The sequence below is a fragment of the Triticum dicoccoides genome, chromosome 2A (genome assembly GCF_002162155.2).
Source record: "Triticum dicoccoides isolate Atlit2015 ecotype Zavitan chromosome 2A, WEW_v2.0, whole genome shotgun sequence".
In the NCBI taxonomy this organism is placed as follows: Eukaryota; Viridiplantae; Streptophyta; class Magnoliopsida; order Poales; family Poaceae; genus Triticum; species Triticum dicoccoides.
This window is the reverse complement of record NC_041382.1, coordinates 698317409-698340089: the sequence shown is the minus strand read 5'-3', so window position 1 is coordinate 698340089 and position 22681 is coordinate 698317409. Positions and strand designations below refer to the sequence as shown.

The 22681-nt window shown below is 43.5% G+C and overlaps 1 protein-coding gene and 1 long non-coding RNA gene across 2 annotated transcripts; one reads left to right on the top strand and one right to left on the bottom strand.

Annotated features, from left to right (window-relative positions):
• The first annotated feature begins 7294 nt into the window (after nucleotides 1-7294).
• On the top strand, nucleotides 7295-7935 carry LOC119351941. The gene is made up of 2 exons (XR_005170092.1): nucleotides 7295-7582; nucleotides 7692-7935. It is a non-coding gene; the product is annotated as an uncharacterized LOC119351941 (long non-coding RNA).
• Nucleotides 7936-8406: 471 nt separating this feature from the next.
• On the bottom strand, nucleotides 8407-12151 carry LOC119356367 (binding partner of ACD11 1-like). Its single transcript, XM_037623319.1, has 5 exons — nucleotides 11982-12151; nucleotides 10361-10473; nucleotides 10208-10283; nucleotides 9361-9444; nucleotides 8407-9267 (listed from the first exon to the last, which is right to left on the bottom strand). The coding sequence occupies exons 1-5, from the start codon at nucleotides 11985-11987 to the stop codon at nucleotides 8593-8595; spliced, it is 954 nt and encodes a 317-aa protein (XP_037479216.1). The 5' UTR covers nucleotides 11988-12151; the 3' UTR covers nucleotides 8407-8592.
• Nucleotides 12152-22681: the final 10530 nt, after the last annotated feature.

Here is a 22681-nt window from a genome sequence, read left to right as displayed (position 1 = left end):
TGCATTAAAATTCTCACTTTGCTAATACTGATCCTCATATTTACGCCTTGGGGGTGACCTTGGTTTCTTTGCATGATTTGGCCGATAAGCATTCTTATCTTCTCTCTTATTTTGATATTTATCCAATAGTTCAGCGAAGGTGATTTTTGATCTCTTACACTTGTGCTTATTTCGGTCTTTGTTTTCTTTTGTTTTGCTTTCATCAATCATTGGATTTGCTTGCTGTCCCCAGTCCTTGGCATCTCCATTGTAGCTTCGATGGAATTCTCTCCCTCAAGATTACGTTCATTATGCTCTTCAACAACTTCTTTACTTGAAAATTTGATCCCATCACCTATAGTTTTTACCTTCTCTTTAAATGGATCGGCTTGAAGCAGCTGATGCAAAAACTTTCTGCCATCAGGACCAATCGGAATAGACTGGTCATCTCCTATTGTCTCAACAAATTTTAATCGTCCTTTATCAACGACCGATTTAACTATTTGATGAAACATGTTGCAATCCTCAAAATTATGCTTGGACGAATTATACAACTTACAATACATTCGTCCCTGGACAGATGGCTCAACATGGTGATCAAGAATTCTAATATAATTATTTCTCAACAACAAATCAAATATTTGATCACACATGCTTGAATTGAAGGTAAACTTTTTATTCTCTAGCCGATTTTATTGTGAGAACGGCTTTGGATTAAGCAAACGAATGGTTTAGATTTTGCATCACCCCATTTGGCTATGCATTGTGTTTTGCACTCTATCTCCGATGTCTTTGTATAAGAAACTATACTAGCATCGGTTTGCTCAGAAGATTTTAACATTGGCTTTAAATTTCTGAAACGAAAATAGTTAGAACATACATGTATCAATTGAGACCAAGTGTAAGCCAAGTAAGAAGTAAGCAAAGCTACCCAATTAGATATGAGGTTTAGATAAAGCAATGGGGAAAGCCTTGGCTGCAATAATTTTTCGCTATCGGTCTTTCTGAATGGTGCAATATGTTGACCGATAAGCTTTGTGACAATCTGGTTGCTAACAAATAAATTACCCTTCTTCATTGGTCTCTCAATATTTCTTATGAAGATTTTTCTAATATATGCATCAACAACTAAGTCATGACCAAATCTAAAAACAGGTAAATTAATTGCTAGACATACCTCTTCAAATATGTTGGGAGAGCATGATGGTGGTGTGACTTGAAGAATACCTTGCTCCGCCTTCGGATAGCTCTCCAACACCTTGTCATCATATTTTTCTTGATTGCGTGCATCATTACTTTGAAGATCTTTGTCCATCAAACATTCTTTGGCTACTTGTTCTTGTTCTTGAAGCTCGTCAATTTGTATGGCATGAAACTCATAGGGTAGGAAGTAGGTTCCATTAACTTTAGAAAAATCAAGTATGGTTGTCTTTCTATACTTTCCACGCCCTTTCTCAACAATGTTTGCCTCTTTGGATTTGATGGATTTGGAATATATACTACTTGATTCGGCTTTTTCAACCGAAGCACTTTTAGTTTCCGAATCATCATTATTTTCACCGGTTAAATCAATTGGCAAGGTTTCTTTTCTTTAAGCTAATTCCCTATCAATTCTCTCTTGGCGAAGTACTTGCACCCTATCGCAGAAAGATTTAACTCCCCTCTCAATTTCAGCCCGCTCTAGATTAATTTGCCCCCTATTCTTTTAGAATCTTTCGGCAATGAAGTGTTAGTGTTGCCAAAATTTTGCAATTGTGTAGGGGGTGTGTATATGATGTTGTACTAGGTGGAGGTGTATACTGCTATATAACCATATGCTCTCTCGTCAATACTATCAATTGATGAAGTTTCATCTTCTTGCAAAACTCTAGCCTTTATTGCAGCATAATCAGGAAACAAGCCCTTTTCATATTGTTCAAGGCAAAGAGCACTAACCCTTTTGTTTTGTGCGAAGCTCTTTTTTAATGTGGCCACAACCGCTTCTGGAAGGGATTGCTCTGCAATACTTTCAGATTCTTTTGGCAACGATTCGTGAGTGTTGCCGAAATTCTTGAATTGCGTCGAGTATGCATTATATGCTACAGTATTTGATAACAGCATATGTGTTCCTGTAAAATTTTCACTTATTCGGCTATGACTATTTAGATGCGGGGCCGAATTATGAACATCTACAGTTGCATACGGTGCTGAAAAATTACTAACACGAGGTGTAGCATATGATGGTTGAGAGTAGCTGGCCGAATGGTTAGTAGTAGCATGGCCAATTCTCCCATCATCGATAAGGTTGGATTCACATATTGTAAATTAGTTGCCAATAAATAAAAGGATGAAACACTTTCTTGTATGCTATTGGAAATTTTAACATGAGGTGTTTCAAATTGATTTACCAAACCCATTATGTTGTTCATCGGCATATGGATTTGTGGGGTTGCCGATGCATGAGAGTTAGGATACATATGTTGTACGTTGCTATAATCATAAGAATTCGATGCATGAAAATTATTTTGCATTGGCCCTTGCGCATAATTAGATGCATGATTGATAAAACTAGGGCTAGCCGATACATTATACTCATTAAGCGATCTAGCAACAACATATGAATTATTTGCATCTATAAAGGGGATTTGAGTATTCATATTACCTTCGTAGATTGCGAACCCTATATGACGATTTCTTTGTAGCAAGAACGGGCCGGAGACCGTTTGAAGCTTCGTCCTCAGCGGAGTCGTCAAAAAGTGTGTTCGCACATGAACACGTCACCGTGTACCCTCGACGCCGGGGGTGATGTAGCGCAGCTCACGTCGAAGGAGACCCGGCCGGAAGCGCGGTACGCAGGCAATCCGGCGGATGCTTTTGAGGACCAAAAACCCCACACGCCCGGGAGGGACCCCGTCAGGGCGCGCGGCGGCTATGGGATGCCCTAGGTAGACCTGATCGCCCCTAGGGTCTCGAGGTTCGCCGCCTTGCAACAAGAAGAGCAGACGAAGAACGAGGAAGAAGAAGAACTAGGGTTAAGGAGAAAAGATAAAAGATAAAAAGTAGTAGATTAATTTGTTCGATTGTGTGTTGTTGTTCAATCGGCCGTCACCCCTTAGGTATATAAAAGGCGGATGGACTTCTCGGGCAAGGAAAGGTTAGAATTCACGTTCAAAACCCTAGTTTGGCTCAAACTCAGAATCCAACTTTCCAAAACGGTTCGGTTTGCAACTTGCGGTAGGAAAATCCAAAACCCGGACAAACATCCACAGAGTGTCCGGCCATCCTCGGAGGATGATCATTCCCGGAGTGTCTGGCCATCCTGATGCAACCGCACATTTTCGGCTCTAACTTTTGTATACGAACTCCGATTGAGATGTTTTTATATCAAAATCAACCGTTTCAACGAGACGCAAAATTTCATGTTGAAACTTTTTTCCATTTGAAGCCATCTTAATTGGGTTTCAAGTCATTCTTTAATCTGGTGTCAACGTGAGCATCTCTGAATTTGTCATAAATCCGAGCTCCGTTTTAGACCATCTTCATATCCATCTTGATCTTCTCGAAGAGAGCCGTCTCATAGTGACTTTCAATAATATGTTCGAATTAATCTTGACATAGCTTCAAGCTACTCTTTATAATCGTGTCACTTTTGAGCGTCAACACACTGTTTCTTTTCTCCAGGTTTGCTCAAATTCTTCTGGTATTGTATCACGCGCGCACTGTTTCTTTTCTCCAGGTTTGTTGCTCCGTATTCGCACCGTCGTTCGTCCGTCGTCTAGGTCAGCCGGCGGGATCGGTTTCGTCCGTGCATGGGCAGCATTGAGATGCAAGATACTACGGTCGCCGACTACCACCGCTCTACCGGCGATGCCTGAAGTCTGAACGGTGGTGGTTTCGTTGTACTGAGTTTTCAGATGGTCTGATCGTCTAATCAGATGACTGGTGCAGTAAGATCTTGTCCAAGTGACGGGTGAAAACCCACCTCGTCATTTCACATTTCTTTCAGATGATTGATAGTAAAGAAAGGTACTACTGCTCTAGTAGGAGTAGTATCTTCCAGTTCGGTGTGTAACTCGAGCACGCAACGCCTAGCTGGCCGGTTCGTGCCGACGCCCCGGCCGACAGTTCCAGCCAACGATGATCCAGTAGAAAGTTTCAGAATCCAGACCACTCCCAATCAAGACAGCCAATTACTGATTCAAAAGGGGTTACGGTCACTAACAGCGCTGATGCTTCACCGCGGGCAAAACAGAGCGATCGACGCGGTAATATATTCAACCTAGGACACTGTAACTAGTACTCCCTCCGTAAACTAATATAAGAGTGTTTAGATTACTATTTAGTGATCTAAACACTCTTATATTAGTTTACAGAGGGAGTACATAGGATTAGGTAAGTGACAGGGTCCTGCCTGGAAGTGTAAATTTCAACCTCGGGCGCTCAGAGAGATGAGGGCAGCGGTGAGGTCAGCGAATGATTATTGTTGAACTGCGAAGCCAGCGGTTTCACAAATACGGCCATGTCGCCATATCTGAGTTTCAGTTTCAACTAGGTGGTACGCGCAGTGTTACCAGTGCCACACGGTGTTTTCAGTTGGGATTAGGTAGTGGGAGCCTTGGACTTGGCTCACTGATTAAACTAGTCCAAATGTGGCTTTCGGATTGAGGGAATTTGGTGGGATTTTCCGTCCTTCCCCCTCCACGATGGATGGATCGATTGATTGACCTGTCGGTCGAGTTTGCTGGGGGGTGGGATTGCGTGAAATGACCCAATGACACACTGCTGCTGTAAGCCCCGCGTAACTTGGTGCTGATGGGCACCTTAATATGTTTCTTGCGACGACATTATCTACTTATAAGACTACAAAACTTGTTTATTCCGGGAAGACTTTAGAGGCGAAAGGGAGGGTTAATATTTTCTCCAGAGAAGATGAGTGCTTTTTGTTGCTGTTGAGGAAAATCGATGGGTGAAAATGGAAGACTCAACTGTTTCTCTGTTTGAGGCAAGCAAAGCCTGAACTTTTTTTTGAGGTGAAGGAAAGCCTGAACTTGTTGTGAAGCTTTGATTTCACGGGCCATGGTGTCGGTGTGGGCCTCTTAAGATGGTCAGACAGGGCAGGTATGGGCGGGCCGCCGCCTGTACAGCCCATGCATGGTAGACGAAAATATGGTAAAATACCCATAACCAGGACTTGTCTCAAAAAAAAACTAGGACAATTTGGTAGGGAAAATATGAGGTGCTTAAAAATATGAGGTGCTCTCACACATCAAATGCCCCCGTTTTAAAAAATATATTAAACACTCCCATGCTAAAACTTAAAAATACAAATAAAAAATTGAAAATCTTTGAAAAACAATTGTGAAGGACATATCTCTACAATGTCTAGAAATTATAAATGAATAGTAGAGACACACATGGAAAAACAAAGAAGAAGAAGATAAAGCCGCAATCTGGAATTTCAGGCCTCAACACAGAGTGCCCGTCGCCAGGCTAAGGCACGTTATATGTTTCTTTCTTTCAGCGACATTATTTACAAAGCTTAATTGTTTTAGGAAGACTGTGGAAGGGGAAATGAGGGGTAATTTTGGTTGAAAAGAAAACTGTGCCAGATAGATGAGTGCATTTTGTTGCAGTTGAAGGAAATGGATGGGTGAAAATGGTTGCCTGAATTGTCTTTCTTTCTCAGCTGAACCAAGGAAAGCTGTCGAGGGAGATAGGCAAGTGCTTTTTCTTGCTGCAGTTGAGGGAAACAACTTTGGTTAAAGAAGATTGCGCCACAGAGATGAGTGGCTTTTGTTTCTGTTAAGGAAAATCGGTGGGTCGAATTGGAATCCTGAACTGTTTTTCTTTTTTAGGCAGGGAAGCCTAAACTTGCTAACAAGTACTCCATCCGTTCCAAAATATTTGTCTTTCTAGAGATTTTAAATGAACTACCATATACGGATGTATATAGACATATTTTAGAGTGTAGATTCGTTCATTTTGCTTCGTATGTAGTCACTTGTTGAAATCTCTAGAAAGACAAATATTTAGGAACGGAGGGAGTAGTATGTTTTGGATTCATGGGCCACAAAGATGGGCGTATGATCGTCACCGTAAGGGCGAATCGGTCGCTGCCTGTAGAGCCCAAACTCGCTGTAGGACCACGTGTCCGTATGTTTCCCTTAACTGAAACAAAATTATTTGTTTGTTTTGGTGACATTATCTTTTATCTACAAAGCTTAATTGTTTTAAGAATACTCTGGAAGGGGAGATGATTGCTTTTTGTTGCTGTTGAGAGAAATGGATGGGTGAAAATGGCAGGCTGGATTGTTTATCTTTTTGAATTTTGAGTTGAAGCAAGGAAAGCCTTTGTTGCTGTTGAGGGAAATAGACGAGTGCTTTTTGTTGCTGGTGTTGAAGGAAACATTTATTTTTGTTAAAGAAGATTGCGCCACATAGATGAGTGCTTTTTGTTTCTGTTGAGGGAAATCGATGGCTGGAAATGGAAGCCTGAACTGCTGTTTTCCTTTCTTTTTCAGGCAGGGAAAAGGCCTGAACTTGCGAAGAAGCAATGTTTTGGTTTCATGGGCCATAATGCGGGCCCCTTGAGATGTGCACGTATGACCGTATGGCCCTGATTGGCACACGCGGAATACCCAGCCCATAACTAAGACAATTTTTGGTTTGGCATTCCACATTTCCAAAGATACGAAGTGGCCCAGCTTCAAAGCCGCACGTGACGAGAATTCTCGGTCGCCGGCGGCCAGGAAAGGACATCTGGGAACGACCCCGCGCGCGCTTTTAATGTACTCCGCGACCTGTAAAGCCGACGCGACGACAAAGCGGCCAGCAGGATTGCAGAGGAAGCCAGGGCCACACACACCACCACCACCACCACCACCACCACCACGACGACGACGACACCGACACCACCAGGACGATCCTTTTCACCATCGTCGTGTTCCTGCGTCGCAGCTCGTCTCAAGCCCTGCCTGCCCCTCTCAGGTTCAGGTTCAGCGCGCACTGCTTGCACGTCGTTGTGACCGGCGGCCACACGGACACGGCCACTGGTGCAGCACAGCTCTGCACGCCCAACGAACCTGCAGCGGACATGTGTTCTGGACAAGTTACCCGGAGCTGAGTCTCCCTTTGGAGACCTTTGCTTCAGAAAATGGAAAGGGCCCCCTTACTTGCTTTCCCTTGTACTGGAGGCGCCTCTCGTACTCAAAGCACCAAGCTGTTGTTGGTGCTAAGCAAAATCGAGGCACGTGATCCAGCCGACGCGTGATATTCAGAGAAGCGTAAAAAAAATGCAGATATAGCCGGCGTGTTAGTGCTACGTATCTCGGAATTTGACGGCCATAATATAAGAAGTATCAGCCGGCTTGCACGTCCCAATCCGAGCGTAGCGTATACAGTCCCAGCCGTGTAGTCGAGACACGAGAGGATGTGGTGAAGCCGGTGAGCTCCCCGTCGCTGCCCGCTTTCGAGGACGAGGGGGAGGACCTGGAGGCCAAGCCGGAGAAGGCGCCCGCCGTCCGGCCGTATGCGGCGACGGAGCGGTCCGTCCACCTCGTGCCGCTCATCGTCCTGCTCTGCTTCGTCGTCCTCTTCATCTGCTCCCACGTCCCCTCCCCCTCTGGTACCCGCGTCGCGCGTGTGTGTGATACATTCATCAAACGTCTTGATACAGCTGCGCTGCTGATTCTGAGCTCTGCATTATGCTGCGCTTTTTTCTTTTTGGTCTGCAGATATGTCGAGCTTCGGAGGGAAGGCCGGGGGACGGAAGCCCAAGCTGCTCTGACGCGGACCAAGGAAGGAGACGATCATGACAAGAGCTCAAGGACTGAGGACGCGATATGCCAAAAAGATGTGGACGTTTTCTGCTTTCTTTCTTGATCTCAGCTGTGTTAGGCAGTAAGCTGTACTGATCTCGCTGCACCGATAATAAAACACATACAGAACGCAATAGTGCTGCTCTGATGATTCTCATCATGTTGGTTTCATGGTCCGTTGCAATTTGGCCACTCATAATTGTGTAGTGAACAAACCTCTCACCATTTCCTCGCTGAAGAGGGTATATAATGCAGCCTAGTTCTATCACCGTGGTCGACAAATGTCCGGTGTCTGATGTTGCCACGTGGTCGAACTTCCACTCGGCCACTCTTCACAGCACAGCACAACAAATTAAAACAAAGCATAAAAGAAGTTGTTTTCAGCAAAAGAATGAAAGCATGCCAGCAGCACTCTACCGAGTGAACTCTTGCACGCCCACACTTCTGGCTCCAAAAAAAACTTAATTGGGCAACACAAGTATTCCTATCAGTGGTGGAATTATCCATTCAGTCCATTTGGGCCACAAAAAATAACTGGGCTTTTGACACATTCACTGATCTATCAGTCTTGTAAAAACTCTGGAGAAGAAAAAAAACACATCAGAGAGGTGAATATCATACGCAAACATTGTGACACTGCAAGTGCATGATAATATTGTTTGATTAATTAAAATGGCTGTTACAAATTCCAAACTCTTTCGGTCCCGATAAATTTCAACCTTCAAACAGGTGAATTACAATACAGCAACCACAACGTTGCAGCGTGAATTAAACAACCCATCTCATGTCTATTTACATTCATGTATCAGCGAGATCATCATAGTATCAATCCCTGCGCAGGTTCCGGTTTCTTAGGAAGAGCAGCAGCGGGTGGCGGTGGAGACGCATCACTGGAATCCTCTACTGTAATGGGGAAAACTGCAGCGGTAGATATGGGGATAACTTCAGGGTTTTCAGAGACATGTATCTTTGTGATTTCACCATCCAAATCCCTGGGCTTTTCATGAGCGTCCAACATGTCAGCTTGTGCATACCCGGCCGCTACGGTCTTGCCCTCCTGCTCAGTGGCTATTTTCTCCTTTGCCTTTGCCCCGACGTCGTTCGCGGTATTCGCAACCTTACTGAAGGCACCAGTTACCCATGCAGCTCCAGTAAGGACATACCTGTTTTTCATGATGGCAGATCCAGCAGTGGAGACACCCTGTTCAGCAGCTGCAAGTGCTGACCTTGTCTTCTCGGAGACTAGATATTTCTGATCCATTTCCTTTACTTTATCGTTTACAACTGAAGTACCGACGCTGATCTTCTCACTCAGACCAATTCTCTTGTCAAAGGAAGATACTCGAGCAGTCGCAGTTGATGTGAGCTGATGCTTCTCATCCAAAGCTTTTGCTTTGTCGAGTGCATCCCTACCAAGAATGAACCCCTTGGCCAGCATGGTCCCAACGATGTCCTCTGCCTTCTCAAGAGCAGAGGACTTTGCATCTTTGGGCTGTGGATGCAAAGCAATGTAATGTAAGGAATTCCATTACCACCAGACAAAGACCATACTACAGACATGGATATTACACATCTCTAACCATACCTCTAGAGCAGCTAAAACATCAGCTGGTAGCTCATAATAAGTGGCTGGTGTTACGATGACAGCCATATCGACTATTGTGGCACCCTGCAACAGCAATAAAACCAGGCGCATCAGATATTCATCATAGGAGTAGTTCCAGCAAGTATAAAGCAATTAAGAAGCAGAAATAGACACAATTCAGTGACACGCTATGTATTTGCAAACAGATATCTATCTATCCAAAAGATATTGAGTTAGTGTTGAAATTTCCGTTGGGCAATGATTAGGTAAACTTAAACATTCGAATAAGCAAGCATGTACACATTATTTACTTGAAAGAGTCAATGGAACCAAGCAATATCTTTTTACATCATACTGTTTAAGCTGAGATCATGGGTCACAACTTACATAACATGGTTCATATGAAAAATAACTATGTTTAGTACTCCCAATTGAACTGTAAAACGTCTTATATTTTGATACAGAGGTAGTAACAAATACACAATTCATTCAGAAATATAGGGAAAGTTTTGTCTTGCTGTAGACCAGGTAAACAATATAAGTAGCTAAGTACTATATTAAACACATGCCGTAGAGCAGGTAAGCAACCTCACTTATCTCTAAAGTACTATATTCAACACATGCAACGTAAAGTTGGGCATTTATTAGGGACATAGAAGGAACAACACACTTATGTTGCACTGGAATATGAATTACGCCTTCTATATATATTCCAATGAATGGAGAATATTGGTGCATGCCATCAATGATGCGTAATTGCAGACAGCACATTTCACAAGCTCAAGCAACCATATATCCTTGGGGGGAAAGCAGGTTTTTTTTCAGAGATAGGAGGTAAAAAAGGTACCGTCAGAAGCATGGCTGTCTCAGCTCCTTGCTTATCTTTAAAAGTAATGTAGGCAACTTGAGACAGCTCGTCGCCACTGCAAAGTATTTAAAAGGTTAATGAGATTGATAGTACACAGTGGACCACAAGCATAATGAAGATCGTATTACTAACCTTTGCATTTCAACATGCACAAGGTCACCAGAAAAGGAAAAGAATTCCTTTACATCTCTTAGTGCTGCTTTTAGCGACAAATTGCTCACCATGACTGTGCTAAGCGTGCTTGTCTTCATCAAAGAAATAAAAGTATAAAAAGGAACAATTAATACTCCATCTCATAGATAGTATGTTGTTCTAGGCTATATGAGAAGAAGCTCAGCAACACACACTTGTACAGTATCTGAAAAACTAATAAGTAATGCAGACTTCTATGCACTGTCACATAAATAACACCGATGGCCTAAATCGATAACTTGTGCCTTATCTTGTTTCTAGTAAGGCATTACACAATATCTAATGGGATTTCCTAATCAACATTACACAACCTCAGTTAAAAAAGAAAGAACTTACCACCTCCACAGCTCCGATCTATGTTAGAAAATGATGAATTTGTTCCCAATGTCTTAGGATTATTTTAAATCCGGTACCCCCAAACTAATATTTTTGGACAAGATTGGCCACTAACTGTTCATATCAAATCGCTGGAAACATATGCAGCCACTTTATGCATCAAGCTTAATATTTCAACCTCAGATGTTCATAAAGTGATTTATTCATGCTAAAAACATCATCTCCTTCGAAGGTTTGCATGTTTAAACTGTGCCATCATGCTAGGTTTTATGCACAACAACTATTCAATTTGTATGCAGATCAGTATGTGCCGCTCGTAATGAACATGTATATAGCACTCACAGTCACCGCCAAGACCTTTTTTCCGTGACAGGCATTGTATGACCCCAACGATATTTTACTAGTCAGTGCAGCTAGCATATCAAATAAAATAAAATAGCTAAACTGTAAACTGACGTAATCAGCGCTCTTTTGCTATTATGAAATATAGAGGAGAAAGAAAGCTCAATATTCACCATGCACTGATTGTTACATAACATTCTTGGTGTTCACAATGCAATAAAAAGAAGTAATAAGATCATTTTTTTTTGCACCTAATACTTCAGCACAAGCAAGCAGGCATAAACAGATAACATGGGACAGGATATTAACCAAGTATACACGCTGGTTAAACCACTCACTGCAGACATCATAATATCAAACAAAAGTTTGCCAAAAAAAAAGGGTTACGGAAGGCTGTTCATGGCTCACAAATCACAACACTTGGCCACAGTAACAATAACTAGATAAATCGACGGCGCTGGCACCTAAGTGATTTGAGTACCCTATCAGCATTCTACATGAGTGGGCGGCAGATTCAGCCCGCCGGCCATCCCACATTCAGGCAGGTAGAATGCCGAGCGAAACCGGACGAGATTTCACTAGAATCGATTGGTAAGAAACGGCTGCCTCCGATACACTATCCCACATTACATTCCTAAGGGACACCAATTTCTGGAGCCAAACTCTCTACTTTCCCCATCTTTGGCAGGACAAATTGACAAAAAGAAAATTCTATCCAGGACTGCGTATGCCCAAATCTAGAACCCCCCCCCAAACCAAAACCCCTGCTTCTAAAGTCTAACACGCAAACCAAGACCAGATCAACAGAGCCAAGAAGCACTCGGGCCGGAAACGGCGCTGCCGCCGACGGCCGACAGAGAGAGGGGGAACCGGGAGAGCTCACCGCCATGGCCGCGATGCGACGCCGAGATCTCCGAACCCTAACCGCTGACTTGAATCGGGAAACGGGAAGAAAAATATGCGAGAAATGGATCCGCCGTGTCCAGCGGGCGGGATTTATAGGAGGGGGGAGAAGGCGGAGACGCGGAGTGGAGTGGAGCAGGCGCCGGTTCCTGCCGTCCAACTCCAGCAGTAGACGTGGAGGCGGTGACGTGGCGACGTGTGGGGGCGCGCAGGCTGCTGGGACCCCACCACGCTCCGGCCCTTTTACTTTGGGCCCTGCCTGTTGGAGTGTTGGGTCCAGTCCAGGGGCTCGCAGCCTCAGCGGCCTCGCCACCGGTTGCTCAAAAAAATTTAAAAAGCCGACCTCGCCAACGAGAAAGCACAAATATTCCTCAAAAAGGAAAAAAAACCGACAAAGCATGGGCAAGGTAGGGAGGGAAGCGAAGCAAGGAACCCAATAAAGCGAAGTTCGTAAAGGAAATCCCGTCAAAAAAACAAAGTTCGTAAAGGAAATACTGAGTTCAATAAACGACACGGATATGGTGTACACGGGTACGCGTACATCTTTTATGGATAGTACATCAAAAAAATAGCACTCTCTCTATTCCCATTCCTCTATGTAGTGCACATAGATTCAGACAAATACCAATGTGTGGGCTGGCACAACAATTTGGACGAGAATGCCCTGCCTCGGTCTGTCCCAGCACCAAAGTGCCCACCTCATAAGAGCAACTCTAGCAGACCCCACATCTGCCTTTGATCCACAAAATAACCGTCGAAATACGGGTATGGGCTGAAAAGCCTGCCTGACCAGACCCGGCATTCCGTCTCGACCCGCAAAAAATTTTGAAGGGCGCGGCAAATTCCCGACCCCAACCCGGGAAAACGCGGGTTTCCCCCTCGCGGCTACGGTGCCCTACATCACAGAGAAGCAGTTGGCGGGAGGGACATTTCAGCCCCGCGCTCTTTTCCCCCCTCCTTCCGCCGCCCGCCCGCCCTTGCTTCCGCCCGCCCGCCGTCGGTGATTCCGGCCATATCTACGGGCGGAAGCGCGCCGCGGGGCCGCCCACACCCTCCCACGCCGAGCGGCTGCACCGCTCCTCCGGATCCGGCGAGAAGAGCCGCCACCCGTCGTCGCCGCCGCCGGGGATCGACCACCATCGAGCGCACCCCCTCGTCGCCGCCCGTGATCACCCGCCACCGGTTAGTCCCTTCTTTGTGATTTTTGCGAGCTGTGTAGTAGATTGACGCGTCGGTGTGCGTGTAGATGGAGTTGACCCCGTGCGAGAAGTTCTTGCTATCCGATTCGTCCGATTCGAACGACTCGGATGTGGAGACCATGCTTGCGACCTTTCGGCGGTAAACATTAGTCATGGCACTTGCTGTGAAGGAGCATGAAGACGAGCATCGGAAGAGGAGACGAGGATCTACTCTCGGGCGTCTGTGCATTCCTCGGAATCGCCATCTTGGGAATGAGATGTTGATGCAAGACTATTTCGCGGAGAATCCTACATATCCTCCACACCTCTTCCGGAGAAGGTACCGAATGCGCCGATCCCTCTTTGTGAAACTTGTTCAAGCTTGCGAGGCAAATTGTCGGTATTTTACTCAAAGAAGGAATGTCGCGGGCTTAAAGGGATTTAGCGCGTATCAAAAAATCTCCGCAGCTATGCGGGTGATTGCATATGGCGTTCCGGTTGACTATGCCGATGAGTATCTTCGCATTGGTGAAGATAGCACAATTGAGTCTGTGCGTAGATTTGCGAAAGTGATCATCCGTGTCTTCGGTCCTGAGTATCTTCGGGCACCCAATGAAGATGACACAAAAAAATTGATGGCAACAAATGAGAGGAGATGTTGACCTGGAATGCTAGGTAGCATTGATCGTATGCATTGGAATTGGAAAATTTGCCCCAAGGCTTTGCAAGGAATGTATTGTGGCAAGTCTCGTGATGCAACAATTGTGCTAGAGGCCGTAGCATCCAATGATTTATAGATTTGGCATTGCTTTTTTGGTATGTCAGACATTCTCAATGATATTAATGTGTTGCAACGGTCTCATTTGTTTGCTAGACTTGCTAGTGGTGATGCTCCTGCTTGCAACTACATTTATCAATGGGTATGAATACACAAGGGGGTACTATCTTGCAGATGGTATATACCCTCCTTGGTGCACATTTTTCAAGAGCATCAAAGAACCCAAAACAAAAAAAACAATGTGAATTTGCAAGGGTGCAAGAGACAGCCTGAAAAGACACTGAAAGAGCATTCAGTGTTTTGCAATCTAGATTTGCCATTGTTCGTGGTCCTGCTCGTTTTTGGGATAAGAAAAACCTTGAAGAACATCATGACATGTTGTGTTATCCTGCACAATATGATTCTTGAAGATGAGAGAGGAATGAACTTAGAATTCTTTTACGACAATGTGGGTAGTCGTGTCAAACTAGTTAGAGACCTAAATCGCATTAGAGCTTTTCTTCAGATATACAAGGAGATTGAAAATGCAGACACACACCTTCAACGTCAGGAAGATCTCATTGAGCATCATTGGCAAAGGGCTGGACGGTGACTAATTTTTGTATTCATTTGTGTTTGTATTCATGACAAGTTTGTATTGCATTATTTAAGTTTGCTACGGTGATTTGAATAATCATTTGTAATGCGGATGGTTATTTGTATTATGTTAGATTTGAATAATTCAGTTTATTTTCAATTGCTGAATTATGTTGGATTTGGTATTTGCGGGCTGATGATATGTAGGATGCAGCTGCACAAAGAGCAGAACCCGCATAGCCGACCCGTAAAAAAGCATATTCCGTGAATATATTTTTTTACGGATCCATTGGGGGGTCTGCATCTGTGTCAGCCCGCGCCGGCCCGCAAAAACTGTTTTGCGCGAACTGCAAACGCGTTTTGCGGGCCGGCGGGATGCGGGGTCTGATAGAGTTGCTCTAAGCACAGAAAAATGGAGGAACAAAGACTCGTAGATGCTCAGCCTGTGACCTTGCGTCCGGCCGCGGACGGGGGCTCAGACCAGGATTGTGGTGATGTCGGCCGCCGTGGGGACGCTCTTTGCGGACGTGGTGACGCAAGCCGCCGACCGCCATGGAGACGCTCTTTGCGGACGTGGTGATGCAGGCCTCCGACTGCTGGTCGCGGATGTGGTGACGCCGGTCACCGGACAAGGAGGTTGGGGCGCCAACCGCCGGCCGCGGACGTAGGGGCGGCAGCCAGGGTCGCGGTGACGCCGGCCGCTTGCTGTGGACGTCGGGCTGCCGACCGCAGATGTGGGATGCGGGCCATAGACGCGGGACGCCGGCGACCGATCAAGCGAGGAAGTACTCGCATATGAAGTTTCACGAAGAAATCACATCCGTGGTAATCTGAACAAAAATGATAAAATCAATACTATATTTAAAAACACTTTTTAATGAATAGTATGGGTGCCTTTGTATTTTCTTCACTAAAATACCATGTGTGTCAATATATCATGAAACTTCACATGTAAGTACAATGATCGACTAACTTTCATACCGTGAAATTTCAGAAATTTTATATTTTTTCTAGTACTTTTTATGAATTTCCTATTTACATGGATGCGCGTGCATCCATGTTCACCTTTGTATTTTCGGCTCAATAAAGGACTAGTGGAACATTTTTCTTTGGGATGTGCCCAGCGTCATTCGACCGATCCAAGGAAAGACCGGTCGTCACATTCATGAAATTGTGTGCATATGATGAAAAGTGCGTACGATTTTCGTATTGACGCGATCTCACTCATCCGTGGAATTCAACCAACGGCTGCTGAGGATTGTTGTAGTAGATCGTAAAAAATTCATAGTAGATGTAGTATGACTCTTCCTTCACGTCGCCTTCACTCTCTTCTCGCTTTCTCTTGTGACCTTTGTCTCCTCTTATCGCGACCCACTCTCTTCTTTTATGACTCCGGTGAGCTAGGAACCGTTGCCACACCATTGTGCGCTCGTAATTATAAGTGTAAAAGTGTTGGGAAATGTAGCATGTAATTTTAAAAAAAATACGCCCACGCAAGATTTATCGAGAAGATGCATAGCAACGAGAGGGGAAGAGTGTATTCACGTATCCTCGTAGACCAAAAGCAAAAGCGTTAGTTTAATGTGGTTGATGTAGTCGAACGTCTTCTCGATTCAACCGATTAAGTACCGACGTACGGCACCTCCAAGTTTTGCACACCTTCAGCTCGATGACGTCCCTCGAACTCTTGATGCAGCAAAGTGTCGAGGAAGAGTTTCGTCAGCACGACGGCGTGCTGACGGTGATGATGAAGTGATCCGCGCCATGTCCGATTCAGACTCCTTCCATGGGGAGATGGGGGCGCCACCTCTTGTGGGCTGCCTTGTCTCTCCCCTATGGCCCATATCTTCCCCCGGGGTTTCGATAACACCCCCCCTCCGGTACTCCGATACGTACCCGATACATTTCGGAACACTTCCGGTGTCTGAATACCATCGTTCAATATATCAATCTTTACCTCTTGGCCATTTTGTGACTCCTCGTCATGTCTGTGATCTCATTCGGGACTCCGAACAATCTTCGGTCACCAAAACACATAACTCATAATACAAATTGCCATCGAAAATTAAGCATGCGTACCCTACGGGTTCGAGAACTATGTAGACATGACCGAGACACCTCTCCGGTCAATAACCAACAGAGGAACCTGGATGCTCATATTGGTTCTCACATATTCTACGAAGATCTTTATCGGTTAAACCGTAATGACAACATGCGTCATTCCCTTTGTCATCGGTATGTTACTTGCCCAAGATTCGATCGTCAGTATCTTCATACCTAGTTCAATCTTGTTACGGGCAAGTCTCTTTACTCGTTCCGTAATGCATCATCCCGTAACTAACTCATTAGTCACATTACTTGCAAGGCTTATCATGATGTGCATTACCGAGAGGGTCCAGAGATACCTCTCTGATACTCAGAGTGACAAATCCTATTCTCGATCTATGCCAACCCAACAAACACCTTTGAAGATACCTGTAGAACATCTTTATAATCACCTAGTTACGTTGTGACATTTGATAGCACATAAGGTATTCCTCCGATATCCGGGAGTTGCATAATCTCATAGTCAAAGGAATATGTATAAGTCATGAAGAAAGCAATATCAATAGAACTTAACGATCATTATGCTAAGCTAACGGATGGATCTTGTCCATCACATCATTCTCCTAATGATGTGATCTCATTCATCAAATGAAAACACATGTCTATGGTTAGGAAACTTAACAATCTTTGATTAACAAGCTAGTCTAGTAGAGGCTTACTAGGGACATAATGTTTTGTCTATGTATCCACCCATGTATCAAGTTTCCGGTTAATACAATTCTAGCATGAATAATAAACATTTATCATGATATAAGTAAATATAAAATAACAACTTTATTATTGCCTCTAGGGCATATTTCCTTCAAGAGGGTCCCAACCATTTTTGATCGAAAGTATCACAAATCAAATTTATTGATTCACATGAGGGTATTTAAAAATATTTATAAGCTTTACCAATTAAGTAGCCAATTCAATTACATGTGAAAGAAAATGCTTGCTTGAGAGAGTTTGCTAGTTGCAAATGCATTGAGGTGATATAATTTGACTGAAGTAAAGTAACAACGAGCAACAATACCTACCAGTTGTCCAGTACATTTTTTTAAAGAGAGCAACAATGAGCAAAAGCGCGGACATGATTATAGATAATGCGACGTTGCATGGATAGAATTTTCAATTTTTGTGGTGGTTGTTAATAGCCGATCCATCTCCAATGCACCAAACCACTCCCTCCCTTAGGAGGTCTCGACTATAAATAATGCTCCTGTACGTGTACGATGCCCCACTCCGGCAGGTGATAACCCACAAGTATAGGGGATCGCAACAGTTTTCGAGGGTAGAGTATTCAACCCAAATTTATTGATTCGACACAAGGGAAGCCAAAGAATATTCTCAAGTATTAGCAGCTGAGTTGTCAATTCAACCACACCTGGAAACTTAATATCTGCAGCAAAGTGTTTAGTAGCAAAGTAATATGATAGTAGTAGTAACGGTAGCAAAAGGTAACATTAGTAAAAGTAGTGTTTTTGGTATTTTGTAGTGATGATAGCAATAGCAACGGAAAAGTAAATAAGCGAAGAACAATATATGGAAAACTCGTAGGCAATGGATCGGTGATGGAGAATTATGTCGGATGCGGTTCATCATGTAACAGTCATAACCTAGGGTGACACGGAACTAGCTCCAATTCATTGATATAATGTAGGCATGTATTCCGAACATAGTCATACGTGCTTATGGAAAAGAACTTGCATGACATATTTTGTCCTACCCTCCCGTGGCAGCGGGGTCCTTACGGAAACTAAGGGATATTAAGGCCTCCTTTTAATAGAGAACCGGAACAAAGCATTAACACATAGTGAATACATGAACTCCTCAAACTACGGTCATCACCGGTAAGTATCCCGATTATTGTCACTTCGGGGTTAACGGATCATAACACATAATAGGTGACTATAGACTTGCAAGATAGGACTAAGAACACTCATATATTGATGAAAACATAATAGGTTCAGATCTGGAATCATGGCACTCGGGCCCTAGTGACAAGCATTAAGCATAGCAAAGTCATAGCAACATCAATCTCAGAACATAGTGAACACTAGGGATCAAACCCTAACAAAACTAACTCGATTACATGATAGATACCATCCAACCCATCACCGTCCAGCAAGCCTACGATGGAATTACTCACGCACGGCGGTGAGCATCATGAAATTGGTGATGGAGGATGGTTGGTGATGACGATGGCGACGGATTCCCCTCTCCGGAGCCCCGAACGGACTCCAGATTAGCCCTCCCGAGAGGTTTTAGGGCTTGGCGGCGGCTCCGTACCGTAAAACGCGATGATTTCTTCTCTCTAATTTTTTCTCTCCCCGAAACTTAATATATGGAGATGGAGTCAGAGTCGGAGAGGCAATAGGGGGCCCACGAGGTAGGGGGCGCGCCCCCCACCCTCGTGGCAAGGTGGTGGCCCCCTGGCCTTCATCTTTGGCAGGTATTTTTCTTATTTTCTGAAAAGTGTCTCCGTGAAGTTTCAGGTCATTCCGAGAACGTTTGCTCCTGCACATAAATAACACCATGGTAATTCTGCTGAAAATAGCGTCGGTCCGGGTTAGTTCCATTCAAACATGCAAGTTAGAGTCCAAAATAAGGGCAAAAGTGTTTGGAAAAGTAGATACGTTGGAGACGTATCAACTCCCTCAAGCTTAAACCTTTGCTTGTCCTCAAGCAATTTAGTTGACAAACTGAAAGTGATAAAGAAAAACTTTTACAAACTCTGTTTGCTCTTGTTGTTGTAAATATGTAAAGCCAGCATTCAAGTTTTCAGCAAAGATTATAACTAACGACATTCACAATAATGCATAGGTCTCAAGTTTACTCATATCAATAGCATAATCAACTAGCGAGCCATAATAATAAATCTCGGATGACAACACTTTCTCAAAACAATCATAATATGATATAACAAGATGGTATCTCGCTAGCCCTTTCTAAGACCGCAAAACATAAATGCAGAGCATCTTTAAAGACCAAGGACTGACTAGACATTGTAATTCATGGTAAAAAAGATCCAGTCAAGTCATACTCAATGTAAACTAACAATAATGAATGCAAATGACAGTAGTGCTCTCCAACTAGTGCTTTTTAATAAGAGGATGATGATCATAAAAGTAAATAGATAGGCCCTTCATAGAGGGAAGCAGGGATTTGTAGAGGTGCCAGAGCTCGGTTTTAAAATAGAGGTGAATGATATTTTGAGCGGTATACTTTCATTGTCAACATAACAACCAAGATATGGCGATATCTTCCATACTACACACATTATAGGCGGTTCCCAAATAGAATGGTAAAGTTTATACTCCCCCTTCCACCACAAGCATCAATTCATGGCTTGCTCGAAACAACGAGTGCCTCCAACTAACAAGAGTCCCAGGGGGAGTTTTGTTTGCAATTATTTTGATTTAGTTTGCATAAAGCATGGGACTGGGCATCCCGGTGACCAGCCATTTATCTCGTGAGTGAGGAGCGGAGTCCACTCCTCTTGAGAATAACCCGCCTAACATGGAAGATACAGACAGCCCTAGTTGATACATGAGCTATTTGAGCATACAAAACAAGATATTTATTTGAAGGTTTAGAGTTTGGCACATACAAATTTACTTGAAACGACAGGTAGATACCATATATAGGTAGGTATAGTGGACTCATGTGGAATGACTTTGGGGTTTAAGGGATTGGATGCACAAGCAGTATTCCCGCTTAGTACAGGTGAAGGCTAGCAAAAGACTGGGAAGCGACCAGCTAGAGAGAGACAACAGTCATGAACATGCATTAAAATTAATCAACACCGAATGCAAGCATGAGTAGGATATAATCCACCATGAACATAAATATCGTGAAGGCTATGTTGATTTTGTTTCAACTACATGCGTAAACATGTGCCAAGTCAAGTCACTTAAATCATTCAGAGGAGGATACCACCCTATCATACCACAACATAACCATTTTAATAGCATGTTGGCATGTAAGGTAAACCATTATAACTCATAGCTAATCAAGCATGGCACAAGAAACTATGATCTCTAGTTGTCATTGCAAACATGTTTATTCATAATAGGCTGAATCAGGAACGATGAACTAATCATATTTACAAAAACAAAAGAGGTCGAGTTCATACCAGCTTTTCTCATGTCAGCCAGTCCATCATATATCATCATAATTGCCCTTCACTTGCATGACCGAACGATGTGAATAATAATAATAGTGCACGTGCATTGGACTAAGTTGGAATCTGCAGGCATTCAATAAACATGCGAAGACAAGGCAATATGGGCTCTTTTGTCAGATCAACGAATATGCATATAAGAGCCACTTCAACAATTTAATCATGGTCTTCTCCTATCGACCCCCAAAGAAAAGAAAAGAAATAAAACTATTTACACGGGAAAGCTCCCAACAAGCAAAAGAAGAACATGAAATATTTTTGGGTTTTCTTTTTAATTACTACTACAAGCATGGAAAGTAAACTAATTAAAAGCTACAACTAATTTTTTTTGGTTTTTCTTAAGGTTTATTAAACACACAAGAAGAAAGCATAAGAAGGAAAATAAACTAGCATGGATGGTACAATAAAAAAGTATGAGCACCGACATCTAGCAATGAGTGTGTGAACATAAATGTAATGTCGGTGGGAAATACGTACTCCCCCAAGCTTAGGCTTTCGGCCTAAGCTGGAGGATATCCATAATGATAGTTGGGGTCGTACTGTGATGCAGCAGCTATCGCCTGCTGAGCTGCAGCGTGGCGACGAGAGGCCTCCTCTCTCCTCTCGTACTCATCTGCCTCCTCTCTAGTAACATTATATCCCCCCTTGCCTCCTCACAAAGGAACTAGTGAGATTATGATACTGACTGCACTTCTCTTCCTCGAAGCTCATGAGATCAGCGTTACGCAAATATGCGTTGAATTCTTCTTTTATTCCCGCTCGATCCATAAATTTTTTAGAAGGCCACTCACAAGGACGCATTGGTGCGTCTCTTGGTGGCTCTTCATCAGCATCACGCATTGCAAGCCTGGGTCCTTGCTTCCTTGAAGAACCACCTTGGAACATTTTCCTAAGAATTTTTCTTCCTCTGAAAAATTCTGAAAATTTTTAGTAACTTCAAAATAAAAGTAAACCAAACTCAATAATATTGATAGCAACTACTCCTACAAGTGCCTAGGGCCTATATCATGCATCAAAACTACTTTTGACCATATAAATTTGACATGCAAGCTCAAGAATAGGGTCACCTAAGCAGCAAAAAATTGCAATGAATAAAGCACTAGAACAAAAACTAATTGGACCAATGGAGGAGTCACATACCAAGGAACAATCTCCCCAAGCAGTTTTGTGAGAGGTGCTTTGAGCAAGGAGATCGAAAATGGCAGCAAAACGAGCTTGGACTCGGGTTTGAGCTGGTTATTCGTGTTTGGGGGAGGAAGAAGGAGTGTATGGGTGAAAGGATAAGTGGAGGAGGGCCACCGTGGGCCCACGAGGCAGGGGGCGCGCCCTAGAGGGGTATGCGTGCCCTCCACCCTCGTGGGCAGGTGGTTGACCCCCTGGTGTGTTCTCAGTTCCATAAATCCTCAAATATTCTAAAAAAATCATATTTAATTTTCAGGGCATTTGGAGAACTTTTATTTTTGTGGTATTTTTATGTTGCACGGATAATCAGATAACAGACAGAAAAATATTTATTTCTATTTTATTTAATATAAATAACAGAAAGTAAAAGTGGGGTACAGAAGGTTGTGCCTTCTAGTTTCATCCATCTCATGATCATCAAAAGGAATCCACTAACAAGGTTGATCAAGTCTTGTTAACGAACTCATTCCGAATAACATGGAACCGGAGAAATTTCGAATAACACTATGTTACCTCAACGGGGATATGCACATCCCCAATAATAAGAATATCATATTTCTTCTTGATAGTAGGAAGAGGGAATTCAAAACCTCCAAATATAATCGATGGAATTTTTCCAATAGAGTTGATACTATGAACTTGAGGTTGTTTCCTCGGAAAGTGTATCGTATGCTCATTACCATTAACATGAAAAG